The sequence below is a fragment of the Typha angustifolia genome, chromosome 14 (assembly GCF_048772165.1).
Source record: "Typha angustifolia cultivar Huaian chromosome 14, ASM4877216v1, whole genome shotgun sequence".
Taxonomy (NCBI): domain Eukaryota; kingdom Viridiplantae; phylum Streptophyta; class Magnoliopsida; order Poales; family Typhaceae; genus Typha; species Typha angustifolia.
This window is the reverse complement of record NC_133252.1, coordinates 9837847-9852833: the sequence shown is the minus strand read 5'-3', so window position 1 is coordinate 9852833 and position 14987 is coordinate 9837847. Positions and strand designations below refer to the sequence as shown.

The 14987-nt window shown below is 37.5% G+C and overlaps 3 protein-coding genes across 4 annotated transcripts; 2 read left to right on the top strand and 1 right to left on the bottom strand.

The window, feature by feature from the left end:
* Positions 1 to 1232: 1232 nt before the first annotated feature.
* Positions 1233 to 6602, top strand: LOC140775463 (dihydrolipoyl dehydrogenase 1, mitochondrial-like). Its single transcript, XM_073118776.1, has 2 exons — positions 1233 to 1620; positions 5130 to 6602. The coding sequence occupies exons 1-2, from the start codon at positions 1366 to 1368 to the stop codon at positions 6378 to 6380; spliced, it is 1506 nt and encodes a 501-aa protein (XP_072974877.1). The 5' UTR covers positions 1233 to 1365; the 3' UTR covers positions 6381 to 6602.
* Positions 6603 to 8547: 1945 nt separating this feature from the next.
* LOC140775464 (short-chain dehydrogenase reductase 3b-like) lies at positions 8548 to 10965 on the top strand. Of its 2 annotated transcripts, none has more exons than XM_073118777.1 (2): positions 8548 to 8669; positions 10039 to 10965. In XM_073118777.1, exons 1-2 carry the CDS (start codon positions 8656 to 8658, stop codon positions 10811 to 10813), a joined length of 789 nt encoding a protein of 262 aa, XP_072974878.1. In that variant the 5' UTR covers positions 8548 to 8655; the 3' UTR covers positions 10814 to 10965. The 2 variants fall into 2 exon arrangements, with proteins under 2 accessions (XP_072974878.1, XP_072974879.1); XM_073118778.1 differs by lacking the exon at positions 8548 to 8669 and adding an exon at positions 8795 to 9963.
* Positions 10966 to 13928: 2963 nt separating this feature from the next.
* On the bottom strand, positions 13929 to 14668 carry LOC140775465 (ubiquitin-ribosomal protein eS31z fusion protein). The gene has a single exon (XM_073118779.1). The coding sequence runs from the start codon at positions 14588 to 14590 to the stop codon at positions 14120 to 14122; it is 471 nt and encodes a 156-aa protein (XP_072974880.1). The 5' UTR covers positions 14591 to 14668; the 3' UTR covers positions 13929 to 14119.
* Between the last annotated feature and the right edge of the window lie 319 nt (positions 14669 to 14987).

Below are 14987 nucleotides of genomic sequence, written 5' to 3'. Positions count from 1 at the left end.
ATCTCAGGCAGGGAGGTTGATTGGGAGGTTATGAATATAATTAATAAATAGTTAAACAATTTTAGAGTCAATGGACCCAAAGAAGTTGAGGATCTACACACCAAGTATCGCTTTTACCCCACATCTAGATGACCAAATTAAGCATTACATTTAATAACTCAGATCCAAAACAATGAATATTTGACAATACATTCCGTACCTTACTAAAAGCCACACATTGGGCATAAGTCTACAGACCCAATATGTATGAAGCAGAGTTTTAGTTGTCACTCTCCCCCACAAGACTTTCCAAACACAGGCTTTAACTCAAGGGTTAGCTTTAAACTTCCAAAGAGATCTCCACCTGATTTCGTTGCAATTAGAATTAGACCTAAGAGTAAATTGTCTTAACCCTAGCCACCTCTTTAATTTTTTTTTTTATTGAAAGAGCTGAGATCTCAGCTATCAAGTACAACACGGGCATTGCTCATATCCAAACTATCATTAAGTAGCTTTCATAGCCTAGACCAACCTTCCCACCCATACTTCTTAGGCACACGTAAGAAGTTGTAAATAGAGCTTGCTCTAGCTTCCTTATGCGCATCTACAGCCCACACCTATTCATTAGCTAGATTAGCACCTCTCCCAACTGATGTGGCAATATCGAAAGCCATATTCTGCATGAGAATATGTTGATTGGACAAGATTGCCTTCCAAACGGAACCGTCGCAAGCCAAGCCTCCGTCTTTTAAGACGAAAGTACCTTCTCTATTACTAATGTGTTGCTTGAAATCTTCATTTAAGTCTATCGCTGTCTAGCAAAGAGTCCTCCACAGCCATGAGGAATATTTTACCGGCTTCACATTTTATGGATCAAGAGTTCGATATTTAGCTTAGCATGATGGAGACCGACGGCACCTAGCCACCCCTTTTGTTGTCAGGCCACCGGATCTAGTTGTCCTCATTAGTACTGACTCACAAGGAGCCTTTTGATTTTGTCCATCAAAGTAGGCACAAAAACCTCATTGATCCTACTGTCAACCACCGCCCATTGTGCCAAAAAGAGAAAGAAAGAAAAACATATTACTTCAATCACATATGCTCAAATTTTACCGAGTCCGTATCGTTTGGAAGCAATCAAAATTATCCCGTAACAAGACCGACCACATCCAATCGCGTTCGTTTATTTACACGACGTCGGGACTCGAGAGCAATTGCAGATTTGCAGCCGCCACAGCTCACCAGTGGCAATTTGGTCATTTCAGCACTTCCAACTATTTGTTAATTTGCCTTTCTCCTCGCCATTCTCCTCTCGCGAGGGCAGAAGAAGAGAAGGTTGGTGGAACCGTAGGGGGGAGAGAGAGAGAGAGAGAGAGAGGAGAAGAAATGGCTATGGCGAGCTTGGCAAGGCGGAGGGCCGGGGATATCATCCGTCCGGCGGCGGCGTTCCGAAGCGCCTCTCTCTGCCGGAGTTATGCGGCGGCGGCGGCGGAGGAGAACGACGTGGTTGTGATCGGCGGCGGGCCGGGGGGTTACGTGGCGGCGATTAAGGCCGCCCAGATGGGGCTCAAGACGACGTGCATAGAGAAGCGTGGGGCTCTCGGCGGCACATGTCTCAACGTTGGGTGTATCCCCTCCAAGGTGAGATAACAATCTCGTCATCTCTGGAGATCGAATCGCGCGCTAGGTTTCTATCCTCCCCATGGACGCTTATTTTCATGAATTAGATATGTAGGATTCTTGATTCAGTCGAATCATGTGAAGTTTCTTCATTGCATTGTGCAATTTGATCAGTGAATCGTTTAGTCAACGCCGTCTAATTGATGTTTGGCTCATTTCCCTTGAGAGGCATTACGTAGGTTGCGAAATGAAATGCATTAAGGTTTGATTTTGTTTCATATGATTGTAGAAACTGTTTGTGTTGATAACAAGTTCTTGTCCATTGCTTGATTTTATTGTTTTTTCTTGCAACTATATTTGTGATTAAATCTTCGCCTATAATTAGAGAATTAAGCGATTTGTTAGTAATACTTTTTGGTAGATGACCTTGGAGGAGGATTGAGCAAGAGAATGGGAGCTCCTGTTAATAAGGAGGAGAAATGATGATAGATTCTATGGTACCAAGTTCTATTTTCCACATGTTAGTTAGGAAGATTAGGAAGAATAATCTCAGAAGTGGAGGATCCCTTGCTGCCCACAAATAAGCTAGATGACCAGGGAGAAACTCGGGGAGAAACTCAGGGAGAAGGAAGAAAACTATGAGTTTGGAGAGGATTAGTGGCTATGAGCAATAATCTACAGATTTAGTGATGCAAGTGCAACTGAAATCATTTACATCTTTTCACAGCTGTTTGTTGACCATTTTGAAGAAGTAGGTATCTGCTTCTTTCCAGAACTTAGCATTACATTCAGGATTAGATCAGCTGATAAAAACAGTCTAAACTACTGAACAAGATGATAAGCCCCTCTTGATAAATTAGCTTCCATGTACTAATTAATCTGCAATCAGAAGTCCTCTTTTTTAGCTGCAGGTAGGATACTGCTGCTTCTAGCATGTCCAAATAACACTTGTATGGGTTAATCTGTCATCAGTACAGAAGCCAGCCTATTGAAGTCTTTCTAGGACATCTAGGTGAATCCATAAGATAATAACTCCTCTACCAGATGCCTAAAGATGCTTGATGGGTTCTTCCTAGATCATTTAGTGTCCATTTTGAAGATGAACAACCAAGCTTGTGAACTAATCATCACCCCGTTGGAAGCATGCAATTTTCTAGTAGTTGTTCACACCTCATCATGTATATTTAGCCATATGCTGGATTGTAGAAAGCATGGATATTATTGTTGGTGCCTTTGTATGTAATATGGCTAAATAATTTCTAATGTTGATATGATTCGGGTCAGATTGGACCACTTCATATGACAATGGGTTCGCTGGGTCAAGCCTAATTATCTTAGCTTAGTCATTTCCTATTTTAGCACTTGATATATTGTTGAGTCCTAGACATGAGTACCTGCTAATTATAAGCTCAAGTTGTTAATTTGATTAATTGGTCTAGTCAAGTTGTTTAATTGGTCTAGTCCGAGTTCGAGTCTGTTTAGGGTTAGGGTTAGCCTCTAAATATATGTGGAGAGCAATCTAGTCTAGGTTATTAAGAAATATTTGCATTGTATAATTTCTATCTCTCCCTTCTCTATCTATCAATTTCATCCTCCCTAGCCTTCCGCACGTTCTCTCAAGCCATCGACGCCCTTCTTCAAGAGGATGAAGCTTCTCCTCCCTCATCAATCATTGATCCCCTTAGTCTCATATGGCCGACATATTTCTTTCTCCTCTTTCTTTCTAAAATATCGATCTATCTATTCATCACAATCATCATCAACCCTCTATGCCATCTCCATCATAGCTACAGACCTATCTACCATTGTGCCCTTTAAACTGCAATCACCACTACACCCGCCACCAACATCACCGCCAGCCCTCCCATCTGGATCAAACCCAGATATTCCGAATCTGAGAAGAGCCTGAATACCAAAGAAGGGAAGTTACGAAACGAATCCATCTGGTTTTATAATTTTCTGACGATGTAAGAATATTTGGCGAATATTTTTCTTAGACTGCATAGACCTACAAATCTGTGACTAACCTAGATCTACCCTCCGAACCGGGTTAGCATCAAGTTTCTCTTTACTTTACTTGTCACATGAGGTGCATATAGAAGCTCCTTTTGAATGATGACCTTAATATCGAGAAATTATTGAAGTTTACCCTAGGTTAGTAAGAAGGTAATTGTTTCAAATTCTTAATTAGTAGAATAGGTAAAATGTTCTTAAGTACTTAGTGAAATTCATGGTGGATAAGAATTAACACTATAAGAGTTATGGAAAGACAACAGTTTTAGTTTGCATTCAAATTTGAGCATGCAATAGTTTTGACTGTCATAAAAGTGATTAAGAGGGAAGATGGTCTCTTTGTTATTTTGGTAGATGTTGCTCATTGTGTTCCAACTCTGAAATCAAAGACAAACTGGGTAAATTCATGGTTCAAAGTTTTGATTTGTATTTGGACCCCGTAAAGAAAAGAAACATTTGGGCTGATAAGGATTTGTTTCAGCCAATGGCGGTCTGAAACCAAGGTCAAATCCAGCAATCTTGTGGGTTTCTACCTTGAGCAATGATTTTTTACCTTGGTTTTGATTAAGTTTCCGTTGGAATCATATTCAATTTTATCCCAAAACTTCAAACTGTTTATGGGTTACAAATTATTTGAAATTGAGTATGCCAAATGTTTGCTTTAGATATGCCTTGTATTAGTCGGGATAATGCACATTGCTGCAGTAATGTTTCAGTGAAATGTTCCAAATGTAGCTAAGCAGATGTAATGTATTTTTTGCTAGGAAACTGTGGTATGTGACTATGTGAGATCTCTTGCATTTAAAATTTGTTGTGCTGTGCTGGAAATCAATGGACTGCATAGTGCATGTGTGGAAGGTGGATATAAATGTGGCCATATTTGTGTGTCATATCTTAATTTGATAACATACAAAATAAGTAGGAAACTGAAGAACAAGCAAACAATAACAAGCAAGCAATGAGTCCCAGCTAGTTGGATCGGGCATGTGTAACCTTTCGTCCATTTGGCTCTATCTAGCGTAAGGTTCTGATTTATAAGAATTAATGGTGAAGCACAAAGTTTCACTAATCAAGAAGAATGACTAGATTAAAATTCTTTTGCAAAGAAGAGCCAATACCAGCATGTAGTTTTTGTGATTGTATAAAGTGCTTAATCTTTACTAGACCTCAAAATGTTAATTTCATGCTATTATGATTATCTTCTTCACATCATCTCATGTCTTTATTTGAAGTTTTTCCTCCTTATGGTCAGGCAGGGGATGATTGCTAACTATGTTAGAATATCTGATAAAAAAATATTATTTTATGTATTATCTTGATTCTTGTTAAACTGCACAGTTTCTTCACTTTCAATAGAAATAAAGAAAAATAAACAAAAGAAAAGAAAACCCTTTTCCTTTTTTGCAGATAAATTTAATCATTCCATGTTTTCATCGTTACATCGATACACCTTGCAAATGTAGTTTTATGATTTATAATTATAACAGTGGATACTTTTCTCTTTTTGATGATTCTAGGCTCTTCTCCACTCATCTCACATGTACCATGAAGCCAAGCATGCATTTCCAAGCCATGGTGTCAAGTTCTCTCAGCTTGAAATTGATCTGCCAGCCATGATGGCACAGAAAGATAAAGCAGTCTCTGGTCTTACTCGAGGAATTGAAGGTCTCTTTAAGAAAAACAAGGTGAACTATGTAAAAGGCTTTGGCAAGTTTGTATCCTCATCAGAAGTATCTGTCAATACCCTTGAAGGGGGCAACACTGTTGTCAAAGGCAAAAATATCATTATCGCTACTGGTTCTGATGTCAAATCCCTCCCAGGAGTTCCAATTGATGAGAAGAAGATTGTTTCATCCACGGGAGCTCTGTGCTTATCAGAGATCCCAAAGAAGCTTGTGGTGATTGGTGCAGGATACATTGGTTTGGAGATGGGTTCAGTCTGGGGGAGACTTGGTTCAGAGGTGACTGTTGTCGAGTTTGCTTCAGACATTGTCCCAACCATGGATGGTGAGGTCCGAAAGCAATTCCAACGCATGCTCGAGAAGCAGAAGATGAAGTTCATGCTCAAGACCAAGGTCGTCGGGGTTGACACATCTGGAGATGGAGTCAAACTGACCATTGAACCTGCAGCTGGTGGTGAGCAGAGCACACTTTCAGCTGATGTAGTTCTTGTTTCAGCTGGTAGAACTCCATATACAGCTGGGCTTGGCTTGGAAGCTATTGGTGTCCAAACTGACAAGGCTGGAAGGATTACAGTTGATAATCGTTTTATGACGAGTGTAAAAGGAGTGTATGCTATCGGGGATGTGATACCTGGACCGATGCTTGCTCATAAAGCAGAGGAGGATGGGTTTGCATGTGCAGAGTTCATCGCAGGTAAGGAAGGTCATGTAGACTATGATATGGTCCCTGGTGTGGTCTACACACACCCTGAGGTAGCATCAGTTGGAAAGACAGAGGAGCAGGTGAAGACCTTGGGTGTGCCATACCAGGTTGGCAAGTTCCCATTCATGGCAAACAGCCGTGCAAAGGCAATTGACGACGCCGATGGTTTGGTGAAAATACTGTCCGAGAAAGAAACTGACAAGATACTAGGAGTCCACATAATGGCACCCAATGCAGGGGAGCTTATCCATGAGGCTGTTATAGCCTTGCAGTATGGAGCATCAAGTGAGGACATAGCTCGCACATGCCATGCGCACCCAACCATGAGCGAAGCTGTGAAGGAAGCTGCTATGGCAACCTACGACAAACCCATCCACATGTGATGACCATTTACTAGCTTAAAATCTTTTTGGAGAAACTAAATAATTTTTGGATCTGTTACCAGTAAACCAATATGAATTCTCTCCTTGTCTATTAACATTGTCAAAAATACTTGCGGATCGAGATTTTCCCACATGCTTACTGGTAAACCTATATGGTTTGCTGTTGATCTGCATTTTACATGTGTTACAATAAGATGGAATTATGAAGTGAGTTGTTGTCTTTGTCCATTCTTCTTTGTAACAAACTAAAGAAAGCCATCTGAGAATTCTAAGAGACTTCCTTTTTATTCCTCAGAGCAAAAAGATTGTGTTATGGTTTTGTTGGTAGTTGGGTCAACAATTCCTTGCTGTTTAATATGGGTGCTGCTCTCTCTGCTAGGTTGTTCTTGTTCGTGTATTTATCTAGTGGCTCTCCAACTGACCAACAACCTCAGATCAAGCTCTAGTTATATTACCAGTCTAAATAGATTCATCTTTCTGAGACTATCAAAGATCAACCAGAGAAATTAAAGCAGTGTCTTTTTAAAAGTAAATAATAATTGATAAATATAAAAAATATTAGATAGAATAAAAGACGAGAGAATTAGGTATTATTATACTTAGCATAGACCTAAGTAGTTTTTTTTAGTATACCATCATAACGAGACTTATACAAGTGATAATTTATGGTTAATTAAAATGTCTATATTATTTTTTTTTTCAAAACTTATATGACATAAATTCTTGATAGTTTATCACTGCAACTCAAAAGCAAATCAACTTTGAATGAATTATGGAGATCATTTGCTGAATTGTTTAATCTGAAAGTGAGTTTCCTTTATACAATTCAGCAGAAGCTTCAAAACAGTGGGTGAGATGCTGGATTAGTAGTTTAATTTTCCTCTTTCATCACTATCATTACACTAAACAAGAACAAAATTTAGTTTTGGTGTATATAGATGAAGAGTACACACACACTCTTCTTAAAGCAGTCATACTCTCTTTCAACAAAATATATCTTTCCTACTCTCAAAAATTATAGTTTATTCATCAAGTGTGGCCTTAAAAATTTTATCCATCAATTGCATCTACATATTTACACTTTATATAAAGTTTCAGAATATAATATTGCCCATGTATTTCATGCAAACTTAAATGTCTATTAAAAATGGCATTAAAACGACATAAAATATTACTTAAATGCTAAATCCAAGACCTTAGACCTAAAACCATTTTATCTTAGTATTATATTTCATATGGGCATATATAATTAATATTTAGTCCTTGTAGCGACAATTGTAAGGGCAATTTGCATAAAAAAACTCTTTAGCTATAGTATTAACTGTTTTTGGCTTCTTAATTTTTAAGTTATACTTATATATTTTTTATATCTATTTACTTATAATAAAATAAAAGAAAAGACTCTGTAAAAATATATTTTTAATTTTGATAAGTTACGTATCAAAATTCAGTAAAAAAAGGGCACATATTATCTATATAAATTATACGTAAAGAGTATACATAATATGCACTTTTAATTCACTATCGCCACATTTATACTTGTAAAGAAGCATTGCTCATAAACATAACTTTTAACTGTATTATTATGGTTTTCGGACCATTTGATTCTAGAGTTGCTATTATATAAACGCTAATAATTGAGACATTGTTTATGTAATAATACAGTTTAAAATGGACCTTTTTCAATAATATGACTCTAGAGTTACCAAACAGCATCCAATAACAGCAACAAGAAATTAAATAAATAAACTTATATCTCACCTGATGTAATATTCTATATACCAAGTCTAGTATTTAGCACTATCTTCTTAAGATTAATTCACCCTCCTAAAATATAACAATGGTTATCAAGTCAATTAGGACTGAGTAATACACTCTCTTAAATACAAATATTTAAGTAGTCAGATAAATTTATTAAAGTAATAAATGTAGATTTGGATGAGAAAACTGTCTTAAAAATGAAGTATCATTGTTCATCAATAAACTCATCTGCTGGGAAGTAGAATAAGTTTAACTACTGACTTTAAATGATCGTTTTTTTTTCTAGATTAATAGTGCATAAACTTTTTTACCCATAAAGATAGGTACCCATTGGGCCCAAACAAAAATTTAAAATAATTCATGACATGCTGATGGAGTGATGAGCTTTGATTCAAACCACTTGAGGAGGAAGAGGTCCTAAAAGAGGACTACAAATACCTGCACTATCTTTCATAGTCTTCCAGGTTTCTAAGTTTCTTTTATCCTTTTCTTTTCTCTTTGACACGATTGAGCAATGTCTAAGCCAAGGTATGCTTTCTTTCCTTTCTCACATCTCTTGCTTCCTGTGACTTTTTTCCGTGAGTAAATTACAACTTCTCTCTTTGCTGTGATCTTATTATTATTTTTTGTTTGTTAGATTTAAACTCTCATTTGTACTATGAATTTAAACAATAAAGTTAGAGGGGATTATTTGGAATTTATCCTTACTAAAACCTGTAGATAATCAATAAATATATGTGAAAGTTAGATTAAAAATTTATATCACTATATTGTTGTAATATTTTTAATTGATATTTCGAATACAAAACTAGATCATATCAAATTTAGTGGCAAATGGTGAATAAAGAGGTCGGATAAATACAGATGGTAATTAGCATCTTTTCCAAAACTTATCCACGTAATTATTACACAAATTAATTTTATGAAGTGCTCTCAAGAGAATAAAGATCTATCTTATTCTCGAATAAGTTCCAGTTTTTACTATCCTTTCTTTTGTCTCTTTCACTTAATAAACTTGTTATTTAAGAAAGCCTTCTATTCAATGTGCATACGTGTTATATATATATATATGGACTACAAGTCACCACCAACTCATACAAATAACCAGATGAGTTTTTTTGGTCACCAACAACTCATATAAATGAATTTATATCACACCAATTTGAATAAGCCAATCAAATGAGTCAGATGACATGCTATACCTAACTGTATTACAGTATTTTATTTGAAAAAGAAAGCACTACACTGTTTGAAAATTATTCCAAAACTGTAATAATTTTTACTAACTCAGCGCATAAAGTAGAATAATCGCTGTTTGAGGTAGTAATTTTTAGTGGATAATACTAGAAAGCAGTTAATGAATTCAGTCTTAGTGGATAATACTAACCAAATAATGAATTCTCAGGTGGATTTTTGACATAGCTCATTACCAATGCCTCAATCTCCATCTCCTATATATGCTCTCTCTTTTCTTTTCTTTTCTTTTCTTTTCTCGCCTTAGCTTTAATTTAAAAGCTTTCCATTCCTCACCAAATACTAAAAAGCTACCATGCACAGATAGAAGAAGAAGAAAGTTAAAAGAGATGGAGAAAGAAGAAGTAGTCAAAGAACTCCATGGGGCTGTTGAAAAATTATTATCACAAGGCCATGGGAGATTGATCTATCATATACTATCAATAATATAATACAAAAGATCAAAGTGTAAACATGCAATTAAAATTTCAAACTCGAGTAAAACATTACGGATCCTATTCAGGATGAAAACTAATCATTCATAACGATTGTAGTAGTTATAAGAAATTTGTTCTAAGTCTAAGCCAAGGTATGTTTTGTTTCCTATTTCTCCCCTCGTGTGCTTCATGCAAACATTCCCATGCAAACTACTACTTGGATTTAGGTTGGAAGGCAAGGTGGCTATGATCACTGGGGCCGCGAGCGGGATCGGCGAGGCCGCAGCTAAGCTCTTTGCGGCCCACGGCGCCACCGTCGTCATCGCCGACATCCAGGACGAGCTCGGGGCGGCCGTCGCCGCCTCGATCGGCACTGACAAATGTAGCTACAAACACTGCGACGTGACCGACGAGAGGCAGATCGAGGCGGCGGTGGAATACGTCGTGACGACGTACGGCCGGCTCGACGTCGTGTTCAGCAACGCCGGCATGCTGCCACAGGCGACGCCGATCATGGACGTGGACATGGCCGAGGTGGACCAAGTCATGGCCGTGAACGTCCGGGGCATGGTAGGAGCCATAAAGCACGGCGCACGAGCCATGGTGAAATTGGGCATACGCGGGTCCATCATCTGCACCTCCAGTGTGTCATCCGTTCAAGGCGGGTTTGGGCCAGCATCCTACACTGCGTCGAAGCACGCGGTCGTCGGGCTCATGCGGGCGGCGGCCGGCGAGCTCGGGCGGTGCGGCATCCGAGTGAACTGCGTGGCGCCGGCCGGAGTGGCGACGCCGATGTCGACCGTGCACACCGGATGGAGCGCAAGTCAGGTAGAGGAGACTTGTAGTGCCTCTGCTGCCTTGAAAGGGGTGGTTCTAAAGGCTCAAAATATCGCAGAAGCTGCTCTCTTCTTGGCATCAGATGAAGCTGCCTTCATTAGTGGCCACAACTTGCTTGTCGATGGAGCGATGACGGCTACCTTCAGCTATAGTATGATGAACTAGAGGGAAGGGAAGGTGTGTGTGCGTTTGCTATGGTTAATTTGAATAAACGCTCCATCTCTGTGAATTATGATGATGGCTTCTGGATTCCAACAAGTTTGTAAGCCAAAATCTTCAATTAAACACAAGTTCGTGGTCAAATTTGGACCCTTACCCTTTGCTTCGTCAGATTGATCAATAATGACATTCTAAAAACAACTCAAATTGGATGACAAAGGGTTGCCGCAATAGTAAGTATTGTCAGTCTGCCACCCATACTAGAAGGAAGGCAGAATCGTGTTACTAGTCTTATTGATGATAATGGTAGTGTTGTTGAAAGTTGGACTGGTACGAATGATTGACCCAGCTTGCCTCTAGCCTTGAGCTTAAGTGCTATGAATGACCTCACCAAGCCAGACATCCAGCTTAAATGAGATTAGAAGCACCTACTGGCAGAGCTCCAAAGCTTCGGTTTAGAGATATTTCCAGTGATTCTATTTTGACTACTTTCTCTCAGTGCGATTCTTCCAGAGTGCTATGAACATCTCTGCCACTGATCCCCTCTAGGCAGAGCAGAGGCCCAGACTCTTAAATTAGCTTTACTCAGATCAAGATAATACTCCATTGAAGTGGATTCTAAAACTCTATCCAACATTCTCAACCGATGCCTTCCCTCTTCTTGGCGTTTGAAAAATTTATTCTATTTTCTTACATGATTTTTATTTGCATCCGTTTCACATTGTTTTAGGATAGCTAACCAACCTACAAATTGGTTAACTAATTTTAAAAGGGAACATAGTTTTTCCTCGATTTGGGTCTACTTGATTAGCATTTTCTCAGATATCTCATATATTTCGCGCATTCTTCTGAAGGTAATTTAAAACATTTTTCTAACAAAAACAAACAGAGGCAAGGAAGACAAGATCAAGATTATTGAATTCAAAGCTCACCGGAGACACCAATGGTAATTCGCAGAAAGTGAACAATTTTATCACCTTCTTCTGTAGAATGAGATATAGTAGTTGCGACATACCACACATTAGAACAAATTACTGGCGTCACATTCTAACACAAGTTAAACATAGAATTATAAGTATGTAAAGTGAGTGCCCCAATACAACATCCACAAAAATATAGTTCAAATTAAACTCAAACAGTGTGCAGTAATTAATGAAACAGTGACTGCAAAGTAATCATGAAGCAAAGTGAAAACCTTCCTGTCTACTTGTTAAGCAAAACAACTATCGAAATCATGGACAGGTCATTAAAGCCTAAATGATAATGAAATATTAACTCTGGTTTTCTACAGAAAAGTACGGAGTAGTGGAATTTAGAAAGAGCACACATACACATACAACATGCATTATTTCCTTCATAGTTGGATTGAGGCAAGAGCTAACTAGTTGATACTCAGAAAAGATAGTTATGAAGATGCACATGAAAAAAACATTAAGCCAACCAATAAATTACTTTATAAGCAAATTGTAACTTCCCCCCTATTGTTATGCTAGAAATCAAATTATCTTTAAATTCTTATTTGTGTCACTTTGCCACCATTTTGTTTAGACTAATATAAAACTATTAAACAAATAAATGATCATAATACACCTATGATATTAATAATTCTGTATTTTGAGTAAATATAAATCTTTTACAAATACTTAGATGATCAAAATCTTCTTTTCCATGATCACATATCTAAAGGAAGGTACATTAAGATAATTAAAAATTAATTAAAATTTGAGACTTATAATTTAAATTGAAGAGATAAAAGATATGAAAAGTGTATTTTATATTAAATTTTAAAAATAGGATATAATAGTAAATTTAATGGAAGGAGAATAATAATTATGACATTTCAGTACTCGTTATAGTGGAAAAAATATATCAAATATATATCTATATTTATACTTTTTCTGATAATTTAGACGAAAAATATCGATTTTACATTAGTCATTGGATAAAGAAAGTGATACAAATAAAAATTCAAAGATAGTGTGATTTTAGACATATATAATTGACCCTTACTTTATGGTCTTCAAATGACTGCACATGCACAGAAAGATCAAATACAACTGAAGAACTCAATAAAATTCAAAGCAAATTTACCATCAAATTGTTGCACTAATAAGCTAACAAGCAGTTCCTTATACTACATCTACGAATGCTTTACAACAGAACTGCATAAACAACTTCAAATACAAAAGCAATCAGATCAACAAGAAAGTCAAGACCAAACAAAAGGATTAAGAAGGGAATATAAAGTGAGAATAAGAGAGGGTAAGAAATCAGTCTGAATTAGATTCGGGATCACCAAATTATTATTTCAACCATTAATCACCCAATCAGACAGATGATTTATTTAAAATTAAAATGTTTAAATATATATTTATAATCCTAAATAAATCTGATAACTAATATATATATATATATATATGAAATAACATTCCTCCATTGTTTAGCTATCTTTTAACTAATATTTAGGTTTAAGTACATATGGGCCACATGGACAATATCATATTTTAGTTACAATTCTAATATTTAACAATATACTTATTTTAATTTTTATGACTAAAAAAACCCTTATAGTAAATAATAATAGTTAAATACTAATGCAACTAGATAATTTAAAAAAAATAGCAATCCAATTAATTCGCACGATTCACTGGTTGGACAATCAACCTGTTCGTACCTAGTAAAATGTATTTCGGTTGAATAACAAAATAAGGATTGAAGTGGCTTGCAACATAGCACATTAAAAACCAGCTCTAACATATACCTCAACCCTAACAAATAAAATTTCAAACATCATTGCCAGGATACATGTAATTAGTGATACGAATGAGATACTCATAACAATCATAAATATATAAACGGAAAAAAAACAATACATTCATAAAACCAGATCAACAGACGAGCTAATTCAAGTTTAACAGTCTTTAAACAAGCATTACAATAGCATCAACAGTTCAAACTAATATCCAACTATACCTTATGACTTATGGTTTCCATCCGACCTCTCTTACTCCCCATTTAATGAAGAGTAAAATTTTAGACATATAATCAAGCAAAAATCTAAAGGAAGATGGTGCAATTAACAAGCTATTAGTTAAGTTGCTAGATATGGCAAAATCACTGATTTGAAACCAAAATCGAATTTTTCATACCAAACCATGACTCGGAACAAACAAAACCAACCATAAATCTCTGAAGTTCATAATATATAAAGCTAAAGCAACACTACTCATAAATAAAAATTCCAACTTGCATGGAGTTTTCAAGGATTTACTACTTCTCCATCTTCTTCCAATAGATCGAGATGGACTCAACTCACTCGCCTTGCTTCTGGTAGACGTAGGTGAGCCCACACTTCCCGCAGTAGTGTCGATCGAAGTGGTTCGCCATGAAGGTGCCAGCCCCACACTCCGCATTCGGGCACTCCTTCCTGAGGCGGGTAACCTTCCCGGTGGCGTCGTCGACCTTGTAGAACTGGAGCACGGCGAGCTTGACCTTCTTCTTCTTGTGCTTGATCTTCTTGGGCTTGGTGTAGGTCTTCTTCTTTCTCTTCTTCGCGCCGCCGCGGAGGCGGAGCACGAGATGCAGCGTCGACTCCTTCTGTATATTGTAGTCGGCTAGGGTCCGTCCGTCCTCGAGCTGCTTGCCCGCAAAGATGAGCCTTTGCTGGTCCGGGGGAATCCCTTCCTTGTCCTGGATCTTGGCCTTAACATTATCAATCGTATCGGAGGACTCCACCTCGAGGGTGATCGTCTTCCCCGTTAGGGTTTTCACGAAGATCTGCATCGTTGCGGCGGCGGCGGTGGAGACCAATAGAGAGGAGGGAGGGGAGAGAGAGAAAGGACACGGCTAGGGTTTGTGAGAAGGGGCTTTGGGAGAGAATTTATAAGGGAGGATGGCTGTCTGGTGTCTCGCAGGTACTGTTTATGGTTGGTAAATGATTAAATCTCGGCCGTTCATTCTGTTGCGTTGGACGAAACTAGGAGTGAAACTGTTTCAATTTAGAACCTATTTTTGACTCGAGTAAAACTCGAGCTTAAAATAAGCTTATTTCCAATCGAACCTAATTACGATTTGATTCGAACTCAATCTCTAATCTAGTTTGAATCAGGTTCAAATTAAGATAGCATTTAAGTCAAATTTGAATTGATGGATAGACTAAATATCAATTTGAACAAAGGAG

Bases quoted from the DNA above. Each gene is read 5' to 3' on its own strand.
- LOC140775465 (XM_073118779.1), bottom strand. From the start codon at position 14,590: ATGCAGATCTTCGTGAAAACCCTAACGGGGAAGACGATCACCCTCGAG.
- LOC140775463 (XM_073118776.1), top strand. From the start codon at position 1,366: ATGGCTATGGCGAGCTTGGCAAGGCGGAGGGCCGGGGATATCATCCGT. The intron at 1,621-5,129 runs GTGAGATAACAA...TGATGATTCTAG, and splicing joins TTGGGTGTATCCCCTCCAAG to GCTCTTCTCCACTCATCTCA.